Source organism: Microtus pennsylvanicus, chromosome 11 (assembly GCF_037038515.1).
Source record: "Microtus pennsylvanicus isolate mMicPen1 chromosome 11, mMicPen1.hap1, whole genome shotgun sequence".
NCBI lineage: Eukaryota > Metazoa > Chordata > Mammalia > Rodentia > Cricetidae > Microtus > Microtus pennsylvanicus.
The window spans coordinates 21677246-21696918 of NC_134589.1; the positions used below are offsets into that span (position 1 = coordinate 21677246).

At 53.1% G+C, this 19673-nt stretch overlaps 3 protein-coding genes across 4 annotated transcripts; 2 read left to right on the forward strand and 1 right to left on the reverse strand.

Moving 5' to 3' along the window:
• Positions 1–134: 134 nt before the first annotated feature.
• Positions 135–753, reverse strand: Hspb9 (heat shock protein family B (small) member 9). The gene has a single exon (XM_075990740.1). The coding sequence runs from the start codon at positions 634–636 to the stop codon at positions 139–141; it is 498 nt and encodes a 165-aa protein (XP_075846855.1). The 5' UTR covers positions 637–753; the 3' UTR covers positions 135–138.
• A 1372-nt stretch (positions 754–2125) lies between these two features.
• On the forward strand, positions 2126–9892 carry Kat2a (lysine acetyltransferase 2A). 2 transcript variants are annotated; one of them, XM_075990734.1, is made up of 18 exons: positions 2126–2534; positions 2675–2798; positions 3133–3278; positions 3379–3468; positions 3709–3890; positions 3976–4167; positions 5030–5136; positions 5325–5435; positions 5523–5662; positions 5746–5954; positions 6088–6214; positions 7661–7771; positions 8147–8290; positions 8498–8612; positions 8697–8733; positions 8823–8886; positions 8990–9074; positions 9209–9892. In XM_075990734.1, exons 1-18 carry the CDS (start codon positions 2196–2198, stop codon positions 9400–9402), a joined length of 2517 nt encoding a protein of 838 aa, XP_075846849.1. In that variant the 5' UTR covers positions 2126–2195; the 3' UTR covers positions 9403–9892. The 2 variants fall into 2 exon arrangements, with proteins under 2 accessions (XP_075846849.1, XP_075846850.1); XM_075990735.1 differs by having other exon boundaries at positions 5526–5662.
• Positions 9893–10347: 455 nt separating this feature from the next.
• On the forward strand, positions 10348–19291 carry Dhx58 (DExH-box helicase 58). The gene is made up of 13 exons (XM_075990736.1): positions 10348–10469; positions 10610–10778; positions 10998–11199; positions 11497–11687; positions 12207–12323; positions 12825–12951; positions 13091–13282; positions 14795–15048; positions 15675–15824; positions 15919–16080; positions 16894–17084; positions 18652–18748; positions 18946–19291. Exons 2-13 carry the CDS (start codon positions 10611–10613, stop codon positions 19129–19131), a joined length of 2037 nt encoding a protein of 678 aa, XP_075846851.1. The 5' UTR covers positions 10348–10469; position 10610; the 3' UTR covers positions 19132–19291.
• The last annotated feature ends 382 nt before the right edge of the window (positions 19292–19673 follow it).

Here is a 19673-nt window from a genome sequence, read left to right on the forward strand (position 1 = left end):
ACCGGAAGCCTGGTTATTGGTGTGCTTACTACCTAAGATGCCCTTGGCCACCTCCTCCCTGCAGCTCCAACCCTCCACCCCTAGGAAAAATGCTGAGGGACTCCAAGGTTGCTGCACACATCTCGGTTGTTTAATGGGTCAGGATCGGTTGGAGTTCTTAGGTCCGTGGCTCCTGTGTCTTGGGGCCTGGCTTGTTGGGGCATCAGGCGGAGGTAGCGACCTGTTTTGTCCCAGGACCCACAGATGGCCAGAGGGTGTCAGGCTGCAGGTCATGGCCGCAGGATCTATGTTCCTTGGGAGTTGCATTTGCCGGTGCACTGTCTGCTTTATGCGGTAACCACCCCTGACTGGGTCATTTGACTCATGTTGCCGCTGACCGGTCACCGTCAGGTTCTGGCCGTCCACCCGCACCATCAGGTCGTCCGGAGCAAAACCGTGAGCATCCATCTTCATCTGGAAACTTGTATTGGCATGGCCGTTGCCCTGCACCACAGGCATATCATCTTTGAGCAGCCGCACGGGTAGTGTGACCGCTTGATTTTGTTCAGCCAAAGCCACGCTGGGACATCGGGACGCTACCCGGTTCTCCCCCGGTTCTTGCTGCCCGGTGGAGAAATGGTTCCCTACCCGCCGCATCCGAGAAAGCAACTGCTGAGAAGGGCACGAGGGCTCCCCCTCCCCCCATCCTCTGGGGGCCCGCCCACTCTTCGCATTCCAAGGGGCAAAGGCTAGCAGAGATCAAGTCAGCTTTGTCCATCGTCCTCGCGAGCAGCAGGTTATTAGTGATCTAGTCTCAAACTGATGCTGTTATCCGGAACCATGCTCCTCCCTGGACGCTTCTCCATCTACAGCAGAGGGCAGGAGGCTGTGAAGGAATTGGTTCACCTGAATATGCGGGATTTTCAACTCCACCCCAGATTGAGCAACAAGGTTGAAGAGGTCTGCCCTGCCCTTCCCTGCCCTCTTAAGAATCAGGCCTGGGGCAAGGAAGGTTGTTTCCCCGGACCAAAAGAGGGACCTTCCGGGTCTTTGTGAAAGAACTGGACCCGGACCTTTCATAGTCCTGAACTAACAGATGGAGAAGAAAATGGCTAATTCTCTGGCTCACCACCACCACCACCACCACCGGGGAGGCAGGGAAAAGATGAGAATAGGCGGGGAGGAAGGGAATGATTAAGGAAATTTGTTCAGCTTTAAAGCAGGGCGAGCCATATTTGCCTGTTCATAGGACAAAAATGGGGACCGTTCCATGCCCGCCATATCTGCAGCTTGACCGGCGGCACCGACTGTCTCTCTGGGGTTTTTTTTGTTTTGTTTTGTTTTTGAGACAAGGTTTCTCTGTAGCTTTGGAGCCTGTCCTGGAACTCCCTCTGTAGACCAGGCTGGCCTCGAACTCACAGAGATCCGCCTGCCTCTGCCTCCCAAGTGCTGGGATTAAAGGCGTGCGCCACCACTGCCCTGCCTTCTCTGGTTGTTTTAATTCGCCCGTTTACAATCTCAGTATTTCAGTCCGTCAGTTTCTCTCTCTCTCTCTCTCTCTCTCTCTCTCTCTCTCTCACACACACACACACACACACACACACACACACACGCACACAATTCTCTACGCTGGGATTGTTTCATTCTTTACCTCAGCAGCATGACTCACAACTATGCCTCTGTTCTTTTGAAAATAAACTGTTTCTCTTTAACAGCAACCTAAGTACAGAAAAAGCCGAATGTCAAAGATAGTTCATCTGTGTCAACACCACACAGCACAAAATGTAGAATTCTACATTTCATCGCTATTGGAGCTACAATTCTGAGTCACTGGGGTAGGCTTTGGCAGTGTGGGAGCCAACCCTGGCCCAGGCCTGTTCTTCCACCTATGGATTTCAGAAGGGCGGAGCCCACAAATCCTCCAGACTGCCAGTGTTCCGGGGTTCCTCTTGTTCCCAAGAGAACAGCAATTATAACTATCCCAGATAACTTTAAAAAAAAAAAATTAGCAGTCAACCTAGGGTGCTCAATCGAACATTTGGCTGTCTGTAACCAAGAAACAGGACCGAAGTCCGGAAGGCCAAGGCATGGAGAGCGCCAAGGGAAGACTACGACTCCCATGGTGCGCCGGGGCAGCGACGCCTGCGCACTGTGCGCCGGTTGCCCATGCGGCCCTAGGGCTGGGAGCGCGGCGCCGCTCCGCTGCGGGGGAGGCCATGGCGGAACCTTCCCAGGCCCCAAACCCGGCCCCGGCCGCGCAGCCCCGGCCCCTTCAGTCCCCGGCCCCTGCCCCAACTCCGACTCCTGCGCCCAGCCCGGCTTCAACCCCTACTCCGGCTCCTACTCCGGCACCAGCCCCCACCCCAGCTGCAGCCCCAGCCGGGAGCACAGGGACTGGGGGGGCCGGGGTAGGAAGTGGGGGGCCGGGCAGTGGGGGGGATCCGGCTCGACCTGGCCTGAGTCAGCAGCAGCGCGCTAGCCAGAGGAAGGCGCAAGTCCGGGGGCTGCCGCGTGCCAAGAAGCTTGAGAAACTAGGGGTCTTCTCAGCTTGCAAGGTGGGGGCGGGGCCTAGGGCGAAAGGGGCGGGGCTTGGGGGCATCCATGGACTCGGGTGGGAATGGGGCCGAAGCTATAGCTTCAGAGCTGTTCTGGCGCTTGGGGTACAACATCAGCTGACTGATCCTTCCGCCTCCAGGCCAATGAAACCTGCAAGTGTAATGGCTGGAAAAACCCCAAACCCCCCACCGCACCTCGAATGGACCTTCAGCAGCCAGCTGCCAACCTGAGCGAGCTGTGCCGTAGCTGTGAGCACCCCTTGGGTAAGGCAGGCAGTGTCTTTAGCGCTGGGGCCGAGGGCAGGTGCTAGGTCCTGTTTGGACAGAGTGCATAAGTACCGTAAAGCCTCTTAGGGAAATTAGAGAGACTTCCTAAGGAAAGAGTGCGCTGGGAATGTATGTGTATGTCTCACGGAAAGAAAAGGGAAGTCTGCCTCCCAGAAGAAGCAGGGAACTCCCAAGGGCTGGTGTGAGAACTGAGAACATTGGGTCTCCCTGTCCTTCAAGGATTGGAGGATCAAAGGTGTGTCTCAGGAGGAGATGCAAGAATTAAGCCCTTCTTCTGTTCCTCTCAACCCTAATGTTAACCATCTTGCAGCCGACCATGTATCCCACCTGGAGAATGTATCCGAGGATGAGATTAACCGGCTCCTGGGAATGGTAGTAGATGTAGAAAATCTGTTCATGTCTGTTCACAAGGAAGAGGACACAGACACCAAACAGGTCTATTTCTACCTTTTCAAGGTGAGCTTGCAAAGAGAAATGGGCCGAGGCTTTGGTGTGAGATGGGAATCTGACTCTGAGCTTGGCTATCCCTATTTCAACCCACTCCTCTTCCTTACAGCTCTTACGGAAATGCATCCTCCAGATGACTCGACCAGTAGTGGAAGGATCCCTAGGCAGCCCCCCATTTGAGAAGCCTAACATTGAGCAGGTAGGACGGGTTGGAAAAGCAGACCTAAGAGGCAGCATAGGGGTAGAGTCTGTTCTTCCTCAAGCTGAGAACAGGAGAGAGGTTCAAAGAAGAGACACAGGTTTGCTGACCTCAGGGTGGGCGTTGAAGTTGGAAAGGTCAGGGTTTCCTAGAGTGAGGGGAAAGCCTTGACTTGTATTTGAGATGCCTCTGATGGCTGTTCATGCCACCGTCTGCTTTTGTCCCCTTCCCGCTTCTCAGGGTGTCCTGAACTTTGTGCAGTACAAATTTAGCCACCTGGCCCCCCGAGAGCGGCAGACAATGTTTGAGCTCTCCAAGATGTTCCTGCTCTGCCTTAACTACTGGAAGCTGGAGACCCCTGCTCAGTTCCGGCAGCGGTCCCAGTCTGAGGATGTGGCTACCTACAAGGTTAATTATACCAGGTGAGCCCAGGCGGGGCCTCACAGGGGGAGGCTTGTATGATCCATGGGTAGTCTCCACACTCATCTCCCACTCCACCTCCCCCAGATGGCTCTGTTACTGCCACGTACCCCAAAGCTGTGATAGCCTCCCCCGATACGAGACCACCCATGTCTTTGGCCGAAGCCTTCTGCGATCCATTTTCACTGTCACCCGCCGGCAGCTACTAGAAAAATTCCGCGTGGAGAAGGACAAGCTGGTGCCTGAGAAGAGAACCCTTATCCTCACTCACTTCCCCAAGTAAGGCTCGGTCTGGCCTGTTGGGATTTTACCCCAAATTCATGTCCTCGCTGTTGTCCCTTTTTTCCAGGAAGGCTTCCTGGATTGGTCCCTCCTCTCCCTCCATGGGCCTTCTGGGATCTGGGTGTCTACCTGGCAGATTTGCCCATGGCCCAGAAGCTACTTGCTAGTATGTGCTAGTCTGGGGATGGCAGGTACATGGCCCAAGCTAACGCTACCCCCTCCCAACCCCCTGTTAGATTATTACTAATAGTTTCCTATGGGCACCTGGATGCAGCCTCAGAACCCCTCCCTCCACAGGGCTCCAAGAAGTCAGAGTTTATGTTTGTCTTTTCCCGTCTCTGTTTTAGTCCTTTCTATATCCTTTTGCCTCTATTGTGCCTCTCTTTCCTCCCATTTGAATCTGGGTCAGAGTTCCCTATTCAAAAACCTTTGCTGGAAACAGGCGTGTGAGAGCGAGAGGTGGCAAGATTGGGTGATTCTCAAACCATTTTGATACAGAGGTGGAGTAAGGGAATTCAGGTGACTGGGTACCCTGCCTGGCCACACAGCATAGGGTGGCATCAGCTCAGACCCCTTCTCCTGTGCCATACATCATGCCATGAATGGGTCCCTCACCTCTATCCTGGTTGTATCCTGTCCTTTTATTTTCTCTTAGTGGTCCTCAGCAGGCAGGGAGCTGAGACTCGCTCTACATAATAGGCCTTCCCAGACAGCAGAAGCTGTTGTCTCTTCTCACTGGCTCCCACCCACTGAGAACAGGGGCTGGCTGGCTGGCGGGCCTCTCATCCCTCTGGGGGTCTGACCCAGGCTACTCCTGGTTGAAGTCTGGAATTGTGGGACAGTTGTTCCGTCCCCACAGGTTTCTGTCTATGCTCGAGGAAGAGATCTACGGGGCAAATTCTCCCATCTGGGAGTCTGGCTTCACCATGCCTCCCTCAGAGGGGACCCAGCTTGTGCCCCGACCAGGTACGTTGCTCCATAGCCCTGCAGGGTCTCCTCGGTCACCCTGGCTGGCCTGCTGACCCTGGGATGATAGAGTGGTGGGGTGTGGTAGGAAGATACCTTGGGGCTCAGAAAGGGCTGACGGGGCCTGGATCCTTCTGAAGACCTCACCACACCCTCCACTCCCGTCCTTAATGTTTTTTCTCATGCAGCTACAGTCAGTGCAGCGGTTGTTCCCACCACCCCCCTCTTCAGTCCCTCCATGGGCGGAGGCAACAACAGCTCCCTCAGCCTGGATTCCACAGGAGCTGAGCCCATGCCAGGTGGGTCCTTGACCCGACCTCTCACCCCCATTTACCCTTCCCTCCACATTTCCTGCTATCCCTGGGTGACCTTGTCAACCTCCTCAGTAGGGGAGAAGAGGAAGCTTCCCGAGAACCTCACCCTGGAGGATGCTAAGCGGCTCCGTGTGATGGGTGACATCCCCATGGAGCTGGTCAATGAGGTCATGCTGACCATCACTGACCCTGCTGCCATGCTGGGACCGGAGGTAGGCAGCCCGGTCTGCTGATCTGTCAGGGAAGGGACCCTCACCCACCCGAGGCCCTTGCTTACTACCGTTCTTCCGCCTAGACGAGCCTTCTTTCAGCCAACGCAGCCCGAGATGAGACGGCTCGCCTGGAAGAGCGTCGTGGCATTATCGAGTTCCACGTCATCGGCAACTCTCTGACTCCCAAGGCCAACCGGCGAGTGCTGCTCTGGCTCGTGGGGCTGCAGAATGTCTTCTCCCACCAACTCCCACGAATGCCCAAGGAATATATTGCCCGCCTCGTCTTTGACCCGTGAGTCCCTGAAATTCCCCATCCTTCCACACTGGACACCCTCCCTCTCCCAAGGCTCAGCCTTTCAGGGTTGAGGGACCTGGGGAGCGTGGAAAGGACAGGTAAACCCCATGACACGCCTCTTCTCTCTTAGGAAGCATAAGACTCTGGCCTTGATCAAGGACGGGCGGGTCATCGGTGGGATCTGTTTCCGCATGTTCCCCACTCAGGGCTTCACGGAAATTGTCTTCTGTGCTGTCACCTCAAATGAACAGGTCAAGGTGAGCACAGTGGCCCTGACCATGACCCTACCCCACCACCTGCTTCTGAATTTGGACCAAGTCAGCCAGAATGGCAGAATGTCTGTGCCCCAGAGCTTCTTGTAGTAACCAGACATTTCCACAAGGTGGCAGCTCTGCCTTGAACGTTCAGGAAACACCTGTTTAAAAAATAAAGTACCTGAGCATTGGCTATGGTGGCCCACGCCTTTAAACCCACCACTGGAGAGGCAGAGACAGGAGGATGTCTGTGAGTTCAAGGCCAGACTGGTCTACAGAGTTCCAGGACGGCCAAAACTGTTACACAGAGAATCCCTGTCTCCAAAAACAAACAAGCAAAAAAAGATACCCAAATCAGTCTTTTTTTTTTTTCCTTTTCTGGTGTTGGGATGAAACACAGGAATTTGTGAACACCAGGCAAGAACTCTACGACTGAGTTCTGATCCCACCAAGATAGATAGACACAGGTTTCCCTGTGTAGTCCTGACTGTCCTGGAACTCAAGAACTTACTCTGTAAACCAGGCTGGCCTTGAACTCTCAGATCACAGAGATCCACCTGCTTCTGCCTCCTTGAGTGCTGGGATTAAAGGTGTGTACCACCACCACCCGGCTCACAAGCAAGATTTTTAAGTGAACCTTTGGGGACTTGTTGTTTCAGAGAGGGTCTCATAGATCCCAGTCTGGCCTTAAGCACACTGTGTAATCCAGGGGACCCTAAACTTCTGACCCTCTGGTCCCTGCCCCCAGGGCACTGGCTCACAAGGGCACACCACCATGCTGGGTTTTATCCAGTTTAGGAAATTGAACCCAGTTCTTTGTGCATACCGAGCAAGCATTCTACTAAGTGAACTACACCCCGGGACAAAAACTTTTTAAGTGAACTGGCTTCTTCCCAGGGAAATTTACAAGCATACCTTGGGAGAGTTGATAACTATTAGAGTTACTGAGAGCTAATAGTCCCAGCTTCAGTCTTTTCCACAATAAGCTATTTCAGGCTTCTCGCTCTCCTGTTTTATATACCTGTCTGTGTGGTCCTGACATGAGTGAGTTCAGGGTTCAGATGCTCATGAACAGTCCTCTGTGACCCTTTCTGTTCTTCACCCCAGCACTGGGGCCAACGGGCTGTGTTGGATTGGAACCCAGCCCTGCTGCATCTCTCATAAACTGACCTCGGACTGTTCTTTGTGAACCTATGTTCAAGGGTTTTTTGATTTGGTTTGGTTTTTTTGGCTTTTTTTTTTCTTATGAAATGGGGCTTTTTTTTTTTTTTTGGATTTTTGAGACAGGGTTTCTCTGTGGTTTTGGAGCCTGAAATGGGGTTTTTAATAACTACTCATGTACAGACTGAAGGATGGGCCTGTGAAGAATCAAGTGTGCTGAATGTGGCCCAGAGCAGCTATCTAGAAACCCTTCACTTTTCCTCCATAAACCCTGGTCTCCCCACACAGGGCTATGGCACGCATCTGATGAACCACCTAAAGGAGTACCACATCAAACACAGTATCCTTTACTTTCTCACCTATGCTGACGAATATGCCATCGGCTACTTCAAAAAGCAGGTGCGCTGTGGTCTCACCATACCTGCTGTTTGGGGCCCAGGTTTGGGTGAACAGCTTCCAGTAGCAGAGTCCCTTCTTGTCCCCTGTTGCACCTGTCATCAGTGAGGAAGGGCCTCTCTTCCCTGTCTCCTCTCTGCCTCTTGCCACCTAGTGAAGAACAGGGCCAGGAATTGGAAGGTGCTTCAGGGGATTGGAGGAGGTGCAGCAGCCGGGTTGGAGCCTTTCTGGAGGCAGATAGAGCTCTCACTGCCACAGGCGTGTTTAGGGATGCAGGAGGAAGTGTGCCATGTGTCTCTCAAGTGCTCCTGAAGAAGTGACTTCCAAAGTCAGAGAGTCCTTGCTGATGGATTGGGTCTTACCTATCCGCTCACCCAGGGCTTCTCCAAGGACATCAAGGTGCCCAAGAGCCGATACCTGGGCTACATCAAGGACTATGAAGGAGCGACGCTGATGGAGTGTGAGCTGAATCCCCGGATCCCCTACACAGAGCTGTCCCACATCATCAAGAAACAAAAAGAGGTGAGTACCGTATTCATGGGGATTTTGTGCATGTGCATTGGTCGGGCGTAAACGTGCAAAGGCATGTACCGTGCGTGTGTTTAAGTGGAGGAGATGGGCCAGATCTTGATTCTCGCCCTGCTTCTTAGGAAAAGTCAAAAGTAAATGTCACCATGGTCTTGGGGGTGATTGGACCCGAGTTGGCCCCTCAGACCTTTGCTTTCTCAGATCATCAAGAAGTTGATTGAGCGCAAACAGGCACAGATCCGAAAGGTCTACCCTGGACTCAGCTGCTTCAAGGAGGGAGTGAGGCAGATCCCTGTGGAGAGCGTCCCTGGCATTCGTGAGCAGGGGCCTTGGCTGAAGGGCAGGAGGGCATTCTTGGGTGTGGGCAGGCATTCTTAGGGCTGTTCTCTCCCTTTTGCAGGAGAGACAGGCTGGAAGCCAATGGGGAAGGAGAAGGGGTAAGTGTTTAGGGAATGAACATGGGAGTGAGGGCGAGGGAGGAGGGACAGAAGGACTCACACCTCAAACTTGGCATATTCTATTCCAGCAAGGAGCTGAAGGACCCTGACCAGCTATACACGACCCTCAAAAACCTGCTGGCTCAGATCAAGGTGGGAAGCCAGGCTCTCTTCAGGGGTCATTGAAGTGGGTGGCAGTCTTGGGTTGGGCAAGTTGGCACTGTGAGCCTGTCCCCAGCTCAGCTCTTCTCTCCAGTCACACCCCAGTGCCTGGCCCTTCATGGAACCTGTGAAGAAGTCAGAGGCCCCAGACTACTATGAGGTTATCCGCTTCCCCATTGGTAAGGACCCTGCTGCCTTCATTTTCCCAGCGTGTGCCCCCATATCTGTGCCTGCCTGTGTTGACCCACTGTGGTCAGCAACCCCAGCTATATCCCTTCACCTCTTAAAGGCTAATCCCTTTTCTGTGACCCAGACCTGAAGACCATGACAGAACGGTTGCGCAGTCGCTACTATGTGACCCGGAAGCTCTTTGTAGCTGACCTGCAGCGGGTCATCGCCAACTGCCGGGAGTACAATCCTCCAGACAGTGAATATTGTCGCTGCGCCAGTGCCCTGGAGAAGTTCTTCTACTTCAAGCTCAAGGAGGGGGGGCTCATTGACAAGTAGTCCCCAGCTGGGCTCTGCAGTGTCCACCTCAGTCTTGTCAGATCCATTTGGGCGTTTCTGGCCCCCCTCTCCCTGCCTCAGCAGGAGAAGCTCCAGCCATGGACCCCAGATCTTGCAGACTCTTCAGCCAGCAGGCACTCCTAAGCCCGCAGCTCTGTTCCTGCCTTCATTGCATCCGACCTTGGGGAGATGTCTGGTCTGGGACCAGCCCCTTGTGGAATGTCTGGTGGCCAGGGAATGGACTGCTCAGCCCTGGTCCTTACAGAGCTATGCAGGCTGGCAGTTCTGAGCCTGATTCAGGTGCCTGTTTCCAGGGTCAGGGCTATTCATCGATCCACCTTGGGATGGAACAGCCCAGGCTAGAGGAGCCATGAGGGGCTGTGGCTCATCCTACACTGTCTTGTCCATCTGTCCCCCAGGGCTGGGGCACCAGGACCATTCATTCCTTGGCATTAATCCCTTGGAGGGAACAATAAAGCTTTTTTTTTTTCCCTGTGTGATTGCTTTTGGTGGGGTGGGGTGTAGCTTCAGATTTAGTAGACTGACCTTTGCTCCTCCAGTCCTTCCTCCTGGCAACCTGGAAGCCTAACTTCAGGCTGGACTGGGGCTGCTGACCCTTGTAATTCCTAGGAGTGATGTACCTGCCTGGCTGCCACCCCTCTCCTCTTCTCCCAATGGCTTCCAGCCTGTCTCATGTACAAAGGGGGAGTAAGAACTTGCCCATCCCGACTCCAGGGTGGTCCTGGTCCAGTCAACCAAGGTCCGAACCTCCATGCCTTCCCCTTAACCCAGCTGGGGAAAAGGGTTTGAGAAAGTAGAGGACCAGGGCAATGAAAGCGCACTCCTCTCAGTAACTAAACCCCACCCCAATCCTATTTTTATTTGTGGCTGGGAAGGGATGGGCTGGGCTCCGTCTCCTCTGGCTCCTCCCCTTGTTTCAGTTTCATTTCTAATCACTGAGCTGCCTGCCCCGGGCTTTCCAGAATTCCAGAAGGCTCAGCAGAGACCAGGCTGGTTTGCTCTCTCCCCAACACGGTCACCCCAGTTCTGGCTGCAGCAGGTTCCAGGTGGGTCCCTATGGTGTGCTACCCCACCTCCCTGAGAAGCTTGGAATTCCAGGCACAGGGCAAATTCTGCAGCTGATTGTGCTGTCTGGGAGGGGGGAGGAGTTAGAAGGCAGGGGTTCTGATAACCTTTGCCATTCCAGAATGGAGCTGCGGCCCTACCAGTGGGAAGTGATCTTGCCTGCTCTGGAAGGCAGGAATATCATAATCTGGTTGCCCACGGGCGCTGGCAAGACCCGGGCAGCTGCTTTTGTGGCCAGGCGGCATCTAGAGACAGTAGACAGAGGCAAGGTGGTGGTGCTGGTCAACAGGGTGAGTGGTCTGCCTTTCCCACAGCAGGGTCTCCGGTCGTCCTGACCGTTCTTGGTCTCTTCTAGTACAGCGCTGCTGGGTCTTCTCACCTTGGTTCAGGACCCAGCAATGTCCTGAAGGGTCACCTTACTCCCAGCTTCCCCCACCCCAACCCCCAATAACTGCCATTTCCCACCCCCACCACAAGCCAGGTTCTCTCCCCGGATTCTTTACTCCCAGGTACACTTGGTGAGCCAGCATGCTGAGGAATTCAGGAGCATGTTGGATAAACGCTGGACCATGACTACCCTGAGTGGGGACATGGGACCACGAGCTGGCTTTGGCCTAATGGCCCGGAGCCATGACCTGCTCATCTGCACAGCAGAGCTCTTGCAGCTGGCGCTGGTCAGCCCAGAAGATGAGGAACACGTAGAGCTCACAGGTGAGGGCAGGGCCCTAGGAACACCTGTGGATCCAGTCATTGTGGGAACGAGTGGGCCCCATTGCCAAGGCCGAATCCTGGTTATAAAACCTGCTCCCGGGCAAATAAGCCCCTTCCCCAGCTGAGCCCCGCTTTACTAGTCTATAAATTGAGAGAAATCAACCCCGCCTGTGCCTTGTCTGGGGCGCAGCTCGAAGTTAGGAAGGGAGAGGGGGAAAAGAGCGGGGACCTCACAAAGCAAAAACTGCTGGAAGAGGTGCCAGGTGTGGCTTACAGCTGTCCCTCATGTGCCCCCAGAGTTCTCATTGATCGTGGTGGATGAGTGTCACCACACCCACAAGAATACGGTCTACAACGTCATTCTGAGCCGCTACTTAGAACACAAGCTGCAGAAGGCAGAGCGCCTTCCCCAGGTGCTGGGGCTCACGGCCTCCCCAGGCACCGGCAGGGCCAACAACCTCCAAGGGGCCATTGACCACATCCTACAGGTCAGTTGAGCCCCTGCTGCCCTCCTACCACAGATCCACTAGGGACCTCCTTGCCTGCCTGGCGTATCCCCAGCCCTACAACCCTACCCTTCCTTCTGTGGCTACACCGATCTCTTCCAGGATCTTGAGCCCATTGTGCTTGTGGGAGTTCTTGAACTTACTAGTCCTTTTGCCTGGAGTGCCCAGCGAGCAGCTCTGTCCTTGTCACAGTCTCCCCACTGCTTTGTTCTAGCAGCAGCTTTAGAATTTTCAGAGTTCATTCTTACTACCTAATGTGTTTCCATTATGTATTCTTAGCTATTTCTCAATGGTTTCTTCATGTTCATGTCCATCTAAGTTCCTCTCTCACACCAGTACCTAGAATATTAGTAACTCCGAGCACACCTTCAAACACGGAAGAAATAAACCCCAACTCCTAATGCCCCTGCTTTAGGCTCTTCCTGTTCTTAAGCCAGGACTCCGCCTCCTCAAAATTCTGCCTGACCCCTCTTTCCGGTGATGCCTCTCTATCACCTCCAGCTCTGTGCCAACCTGGATACGTGGCGCATCATGTCACCAGAGAATTGCCGCCCCCAGCTGCTGGAGCACAACCCGAAGCCCTGCAAGCAGTACGACCTCTGCCAAAGGCGCAGAGAGGTGCGTGAGGAGTCCCTGGGCAGGCTGGGGTCCGGTGCAGAGTTAGGGAAGCTCAGCTTGGGCTCTGACTCCACCTCCCCCAGGTCTTGTCATTTCAGGCCGCTTGCCTGTACCTCTGTGCTGCCACCTATCCTTTCTGTGTTCTGTGCTTTGAGGCACATGTAGTCCGCGTCCATAGCCTACTGTTGAGATTGGCTCATGGTACTGCCAAGACGTGAAGCTGGGGCACTTGGTGTCGAGGCTGGACCGGTTCTCCTCTTCAATAGTGGCACTGGCTGATGTCTGTAATGGCAGGGCTGAACCAGGGTTCAACATCACTGTGTCCAGGCTACAGGGCAAACGCATAATTGAGACAGCAGAAGCTCTCCAGCCGCGATGCTACTTCACGCCCAGCAGGCCAGCCCTTTGATGTTCTCACTCCCAAGATAAATTGTACCTCCATGGTACCCAACTCTGCCATATTATGGGAATTCCCTCATCCCGTCATTCCTCCCTTCTCAGGACCCTTTTGGAGACTTGCTAAAAGAGCTTATGAAACAAATTCACCAGCAACTAGCGATGCCTGAACTGAGCCAGCAGTTTGGAACGCAGACTTACGAGCAGCAAGTAGTGGAGCTGAGCAAGGCTGGTGAGGAGCAGTTCCGGAGGTTCTGCCTGGGCGGAGCCTTTGAGGGTGGAGCTTCTACACTCATGGTCTAGGTGGTCTAGGTGGACCATTTAGGAGCAGAAGAACTTAGGAACATTGACCCTGCATCCTTTGCTTGCAGCCGCAGAGGCAGGACTCCAGCAACGGCGGGTGTATGCGCTCCACCTGCGGCGCTACAATGACGCGCTGTTGACCCACGACACCGTCCGCGCACAGGATGCTCTTGACGTGTTGCAAGATTTCTACCACAGGGAGCGTGCCACGAAAACTCAGATGCTGCGTGCGGAGCGCTGGCTGCTGGAGCTGTTCGATGGTGAGCCATAATGGGGTCAGAACTGCTAGAGCGCTCCAGGTCAGTTAGGGAGGCTAGGACTCTTTATTTTCCCAACCAAAACCCAAGGCTGCTGGTATGACAGACTTGTTGCCTTAAGTGTGACAGTTTGCAGCAGAAAAACTAATTCAGGTTATAAACAGATATTTTAACTTATTACACTAATTTGCTAAGTGGGGTGAGGAAGACGTACATTCGTGTGGGCACGTGTGCCACAGCAGCACTCTCGTGGAGGACAGAGGACAACTTGCCCAAGTTTCTTCTCTCCTCCTAGTGTGGGTCCTGGGGATTGAACTCAAATGTCAGGTGTTTTTTTTCTCAGTCATCTTACCAGCCCTCAACCAAGATATTTTAAAAACCACTTAGGGTGGCTCCACGGGTAAAGGGCTTCCCATGCAAGCGTCTGGTACCCTCTTCTGGCCTGCAGACATACACACAGACAGAATATTGTATACATAATAAATAATACACGTGTGTCATGGTTCACATACCCATGAACACATGCCATGTACATACATGATAATAAAAAAATGAAAATTTAAAAATAAGGGTTGAGAGTGATAGAAAACACCTGACAGGGATCTCTGGTGGGTATGCACATGCGTGTACACACACACACACACACACACACACACACACACACTCTCTCTCTACAGAAAAATCTGGCTTGAAGCTATTCTGGTATCAAGGATAAGTTTGAAAAGCTCAAAGACCAAACAGTGGTGATCGCACCTTTAATCCCAGCACTCAGAAGGCTGACACAGCCAGAGCTCTGAGTTCAAGGCCAGCCTGGTTTACAAAGCAAGTTTCAGGACAGCCAAGGCTCACAGAGAAACCTTGTGGGGGTGGAAGAGAAAAGAAAGAGAAAAGCTCCAGGGTGGGGCTGGGGTGCAGTCTAATGGTTAGAGCAGTCACCTTGCATGCACAAAGGCCCAGTTTGGTTTCAAGTGAAGAACCCATGACTGTAATCCCAGGATTTAGGAAGTGAAAGCAGGAACAGAAGTTGTCCTTGGCCACGCAGTGAGTTTGAAGCCAGCCTGAGTTACGTGGGAACCTGTCTAAAAAAACTAAAACAACAGTTTCCAAGGTCCTATCTGTAGCCAGCTGGCAGTGAGTCACACCTTTAATCCCAGCAGAGGCAGGCAGATCTCTGTGAGTTCGAGGCCAGCCTGGTCTACAGATCAAGTTCTAGGACAGCCAGGGCTACACAGAGAAACCCTGTCTCAAAAAAGCAAAACAAAACAAATATAAAAGGTACTAGGCGAGAGTGAGAATGAGTGCCAGCCTGGGGTACATGAACAATGGATTCTATACTCAGTGTCTTGAATAAGGCTGGCCTTGATAATGAGAGGAAACCATGTCCTCAAGTGTGTTCTTGGAATAGCTCAGGGGATAGACAGGAGTAGGTGTCCTCCTATCCTTCTATCCCTGTGAGCGCCCTGTCCACATCCAGGCCTAAGCCCCTTGCCTCTGCCTCTGTTTTGGTGTTCCCAGGCCATAAGAATGAGCTGGCCCAGTTAGCAGCTCGTGGGCCCGAGAATCCGAAGTTGGAGATGCTGGAAGGGATCCTGCTGAAGCAATTTGGGAGCCCCAACCACCCTCGGGGCATCATCTTCACCCGAACCCGCCAGAGCGCTTACTCCCTCCTGCTCTGGCTTTGGCAGCAGCCTGGCCTACAGAAAGTGAACATCAAGGCCCAGATGCTGATTGGAGCAGGGAATACCAGCCAGAGCACACACATGACCCAGGTGTTTGGTTTTGGTTGGTGGCTTTTCATAGGGAAGGGGGGGGGGGAGGGTCATCAGCACCAAGTGATAGCAGGAAGGCTGGGGGAAAGGAGGGATTGAATCTTCCTAGAGCTGAGATGACAGAAATCACCCCATCCTTCCCAACCCCCACCTCTAGCCTGACCTAAGGGCCCCAGGGAATGGAGTAGGAACCCTGGGGGCAAGGAAGAGACTGAGTTCTGTGGTTTCTCAAGACTGAGGGTCAGGCCCTTGAGACACCTTGTGGGAGAACAGAGGTTAGCCGGGTAGATGGGGACTTTTAGGAGTCACTGGTGGTAGGATGCTTGCCTAACAAGCCCAAAGCCATAAGCCAGGTGTGGTAATGCTGTTTGCTCCCAGCGACCAGAAGAGAGACAGTAGAAGCCTTAGGAGTAGAAGATCAAGGCCATTCTTGGCTACACCAAAAGTTCAAGGCCAGCCTGTGATTCTGGAGAATCTTTTAAAGGGGGGGAGGGGAGGAGACAGGGCAGGAGAAAGAGAAAGAATGTGTGGCCCTAGGGATTGGGGTCACCAGGGAAGATGGACAGGATCTTGGGGACTCTGAGTAGTTCGTATAAACCTTCTCCTCCCCACCAATCCTTCCACAGAAAGACCAGCAAGAGGTAATCCAAGAGTTCAGGGATGGTACCCTGAACCTTCTAATTGCCACAAGTGTGGCAGAGGAGGGGCTGGATATCGCCCAGTGCAATGTGGTGGTACGCTATGGGCTCCAGACCAATGAGATCTCCATGGTCCAGGTATTCTAGGGCCCTCCTCTCCACTGCCACAGTCCTGGAAGGAGCCGCCAGGGACCCCAGCCTACTCCTGACTGACCTTTGCCATTCTTCCCAGGCCAGGGGCCGCGCTCGAGCTGGGCAGAGCGTGTACTCCTTTGTGGCAACAGAGGGCAGTCGGGAGCTGCAGCGGGAGCTGACCAATGAGGCTCTGGAGGTGCTGATGGAGCAGGCCGTGGCTGCAGTGCAGAAGATGGACCCCCAAGAGTTCAAGGCCAAGGTCAGCAGACTCTGACTGCACCCACACACTCCTGGGGCCCCCTCCCAGCTTATCCAAGGAACTTTTATACTATGCAGAGAAAGATGAAGGCCAGGGTCATGTTACCGGAGAGGGTAGTGCCTGTCCTCCACATAACCTTAGAAACAGGAACAGGCCTCGTCCTAGGTTTGCCCTTATGTTTGGTTACCACAGCAAGTTTGAGGCCAACCTGAGATACTGAGAATCTGTCTTTAAAAAGGGGGGCGGGGAGGGAGGATTGGGGTGGTGGACAGTGGTGGCACACGCCTTTAACCTGAGCACTTGGGAGGCAGAAGGCAAGTGGATCTCTGTGCTTTTGAGGCCAGCCTGATCTACAGGATAAGTTCCTGGACAGCCAGGGCTACATAGAAACCTTGTCTCAAAACAACAGAAAACAAAGGTGGGGTAGGGTGGGGACAGATACTTTGTATTTCTGAGAGAGCTTCTAGAAACAGACAGAAGGGAAACGAAGACCCAGGCAGATGAGAAGATTGGAACAAGGCACTGAGTTTAGATTCCTAGACAAGTAAAAACCTGAGGACATCAAAGAGTTCCTGTGATCTCAGCTCTGGGAAGACTGAGGCAGGTGAGGCAGGGCATCTCTGGGCTTCCTGGCCAGCTGGGTCAGGGAGCTCCGGGCTCCGGGTTCAGTAAAGGACCTTGTCTCAAAAACAAAACAAACAAACAAAAAAAGTCCCTTCTGGGTCTAGGTACAAATGCCCTGGGAGCTTTCTTTAGGTTGGGTCTCTTGCTGTCCATGTCATGTCTGTCCCCACTGCCCCCCTCCCTGCCCAGATCCAGGACCTGCAGCGGGCAGCTCTGGTTAAGCGAGCAGTGCGCGCAGCCCAGCGGGAGAGTCAGCAGAGGCAGTTCCCAGCGGAGTGCGTGCAGCTCCTCTGCATCAACTGCATGGTGGCCGTGGGCTACGGAAGTGACCTGCGGAAGGTGGAGGGCACCCACCACGTCAATGTGAACCCCAGCTTCTCGTGAGAGCTGTGGGAGGGCTGGCAGGATGAGGAAGGACTTTTGCAAGGTGGAGAAGGCTAAAGAGCGTTTTAGCAAGCAGGTTTTATCCATAGTCCCATCTCACAAGCGAGGAAGCAGAGGGGCGGTGTCTTTCTTAAGCTTCCGTGGCCATTGCGGGATTGAAAGAGAACTGGAATTAGGATACAAAGAATTTAGCTACAAACTAACTTCTTGGTCCTACACACTTTCAGGACATTCAAGACAGGTCCAACTGCCAGGTGAGGTGGCTTGGAGAATGACTTGAGCCTAGGAGTTCAGAGCCAAGGCAATAGAAAGGCCTCCATCGCTTAAAAACAAAACAAACAAACCAGTAGCTAGCTGGGTAGCTGGGTATGGTGGTAGTGGTTTGGTGATTATACATGCCTGTAGTTCAGTACCTGGGAGTTCAAGGTGTTATCCTTGGCTACACAGACAGTTCCAGGACAGGCTGGACTCAAAAAGAGGAGGGTTCTAGAAGGGCCCTGGACTTCATAGTGAGTTAGTTTCAGGATAGCCAGGGCTACATAGAGAGAAACTGTTTCAAAAGATAAATAAAAGAAGAAAAAGGGGGGGGGTGTAACTCTGTTTGGAGAAAGCTCTCCTAAAATATGCAAAGCCCTGTGGGTTCTATCCCCGGCACCTGGGTGGTGGTGCACACCTGTAATCCGGCGCTCTGGAAATAGAGGCAGTAGGATCAGCAGGGCAAGGCTACCCTCAGTTACACAGCAAGTTGGAGGCCTGAGCCTGATTCCCAGTTCGCACGGTAGAGGGGGAGACTCCCAGAAGTTGCCTTCAGACCTCCACAGGAGCTTGGTGGCACACACACACCTTCCTGATCCGTCCTTCACATACTAAGTTACAGAACTCCCCCTCTCGCTAGGCCACCCCTGCCCCATTCTACCTCCTACCTTACTTCTGCTTACAACAGTCATTAAGAACCTGTTTACTGACACCGCCTGTGTGTCAGGTCATGATGCCAAGGTTCTTCGAATGGGTTCCATTTGAGGGAGCATTTCACCCAGGTAGGAGAAGGAGGTTGGTGGGGTTTGAACATGGGAAGATGAGTCTAGGCAGAGGTGAGGGAGCCTAGTCATCCTGAGAGGGAGATGGGAGTGATGGGATGCAGGAAGACTAACCAGGTCACAGAGCATCTTGAAGGTTGGGCCTGGAAGTTAAACCGTCATCCAGGAGGCAATGAGGAGGCTCAGGTGCACACTGAACCAGGAAATGTCAGGGAGGATGGATGTTTCTAGAACACTCTGTCAGGTGAAAGGAGGTATCTTGGGGTTGGAAATAAGGAAGGAGGAGATTCATAAGGAAACTTGAAACCCTCACGTGGGAGTCAAAAAGTTCCCAAGCTTGGGTGTGGGAAGGGGGTGCAGACGGGGCAGGCAGACCCTCTGAGGTCTCGACTTCCTGGTTCTGGGAAGTTTTGTATCTTGACAGGCAGAAAACCCTGCTGCCCTGGCAGGGGCTCAGCCAGCTACAGGGCCTGAAGTCTGGGGTACAGGAACTCCAGAAGGGCGCTGTTTACCTCATCCCCTCTAGGATCTACTATACCGTCTCCCAGAAGCCTGTGGTCATTAACAAAGTCTTCAAGGACTGGAAGCCTGGAGGGACCATTAGCTGCAGTAACTGTGGGGAGGTAAGTGAGGGGCTATCGCTCAGGCCAAGAGCCCTCAGCCCCAGACCCCAGAGGCCCTTGATCTGGGAAAGAGACCCTCACACAGAGTGGCAACGAGTCCTGCCATGGATGACCCACAGTCTCTGCTCTAGTCCTGTCTTAGGGAGCCCACTGCATGATGGTAGAAACCCAGATGTTGACTTTTGTCCCACCACTAGGTCTGGGGCTTGCAGATGATCTACAAATCAGTGACCTTGCCGGTGCTCAAAATCCGAGGCATACTCCTGGAGACTCCTCACGGGAGGATCCAGGCCAAGAAGTGGTCCCGGGTGCCCTTCTCAATACCTGATTTTGACATTCTACAGTACTGCGCCCAGAACCTGTCTGATCTCTCCCTGGACTGACCACTTGTGGCTGTAGTACCTAGCCCAGACTGCAGGGGGCAGGATAGTCCAGCAAGCCATTCCCCTCCCCCTGGGTAGTACACTGGTCGAGGGTAGGGGGGAACCTTTATTCTGTCACAAATATTCTTTTTTTTTTTTAAATAAATCTTTATATATTGCATATACAGTGTTCTGCTTGCATGTATACTTACAGGCCAGAAGAGGGCACTAGATCTCATTACAGATGGTTGTGAGCCACCATGTGGTTTCTGGGAATTGAACTCAGGACCTCTGGAAGAGCAGCCAGTGCTCTTAACCTCTGAGCCATCTCTCCAGCCCCCCACAGATATTCTTATACATTTGGGATGGAGTGGAGAAACTGATATAGGAGAATTGCCCAGGCAGCTTTTGGGTTTTTGTTTTGTTTTCTTTTTGATGCCCTTCATAAATTAAAATTGTTAAAATGAAATAGAAAATAATGTAATACTTTTTATTTTGAAGTATAATTGATGGAAAATAAACCTCATATTAATAATTGCAGTTCCAATACATTTTGCCACGTA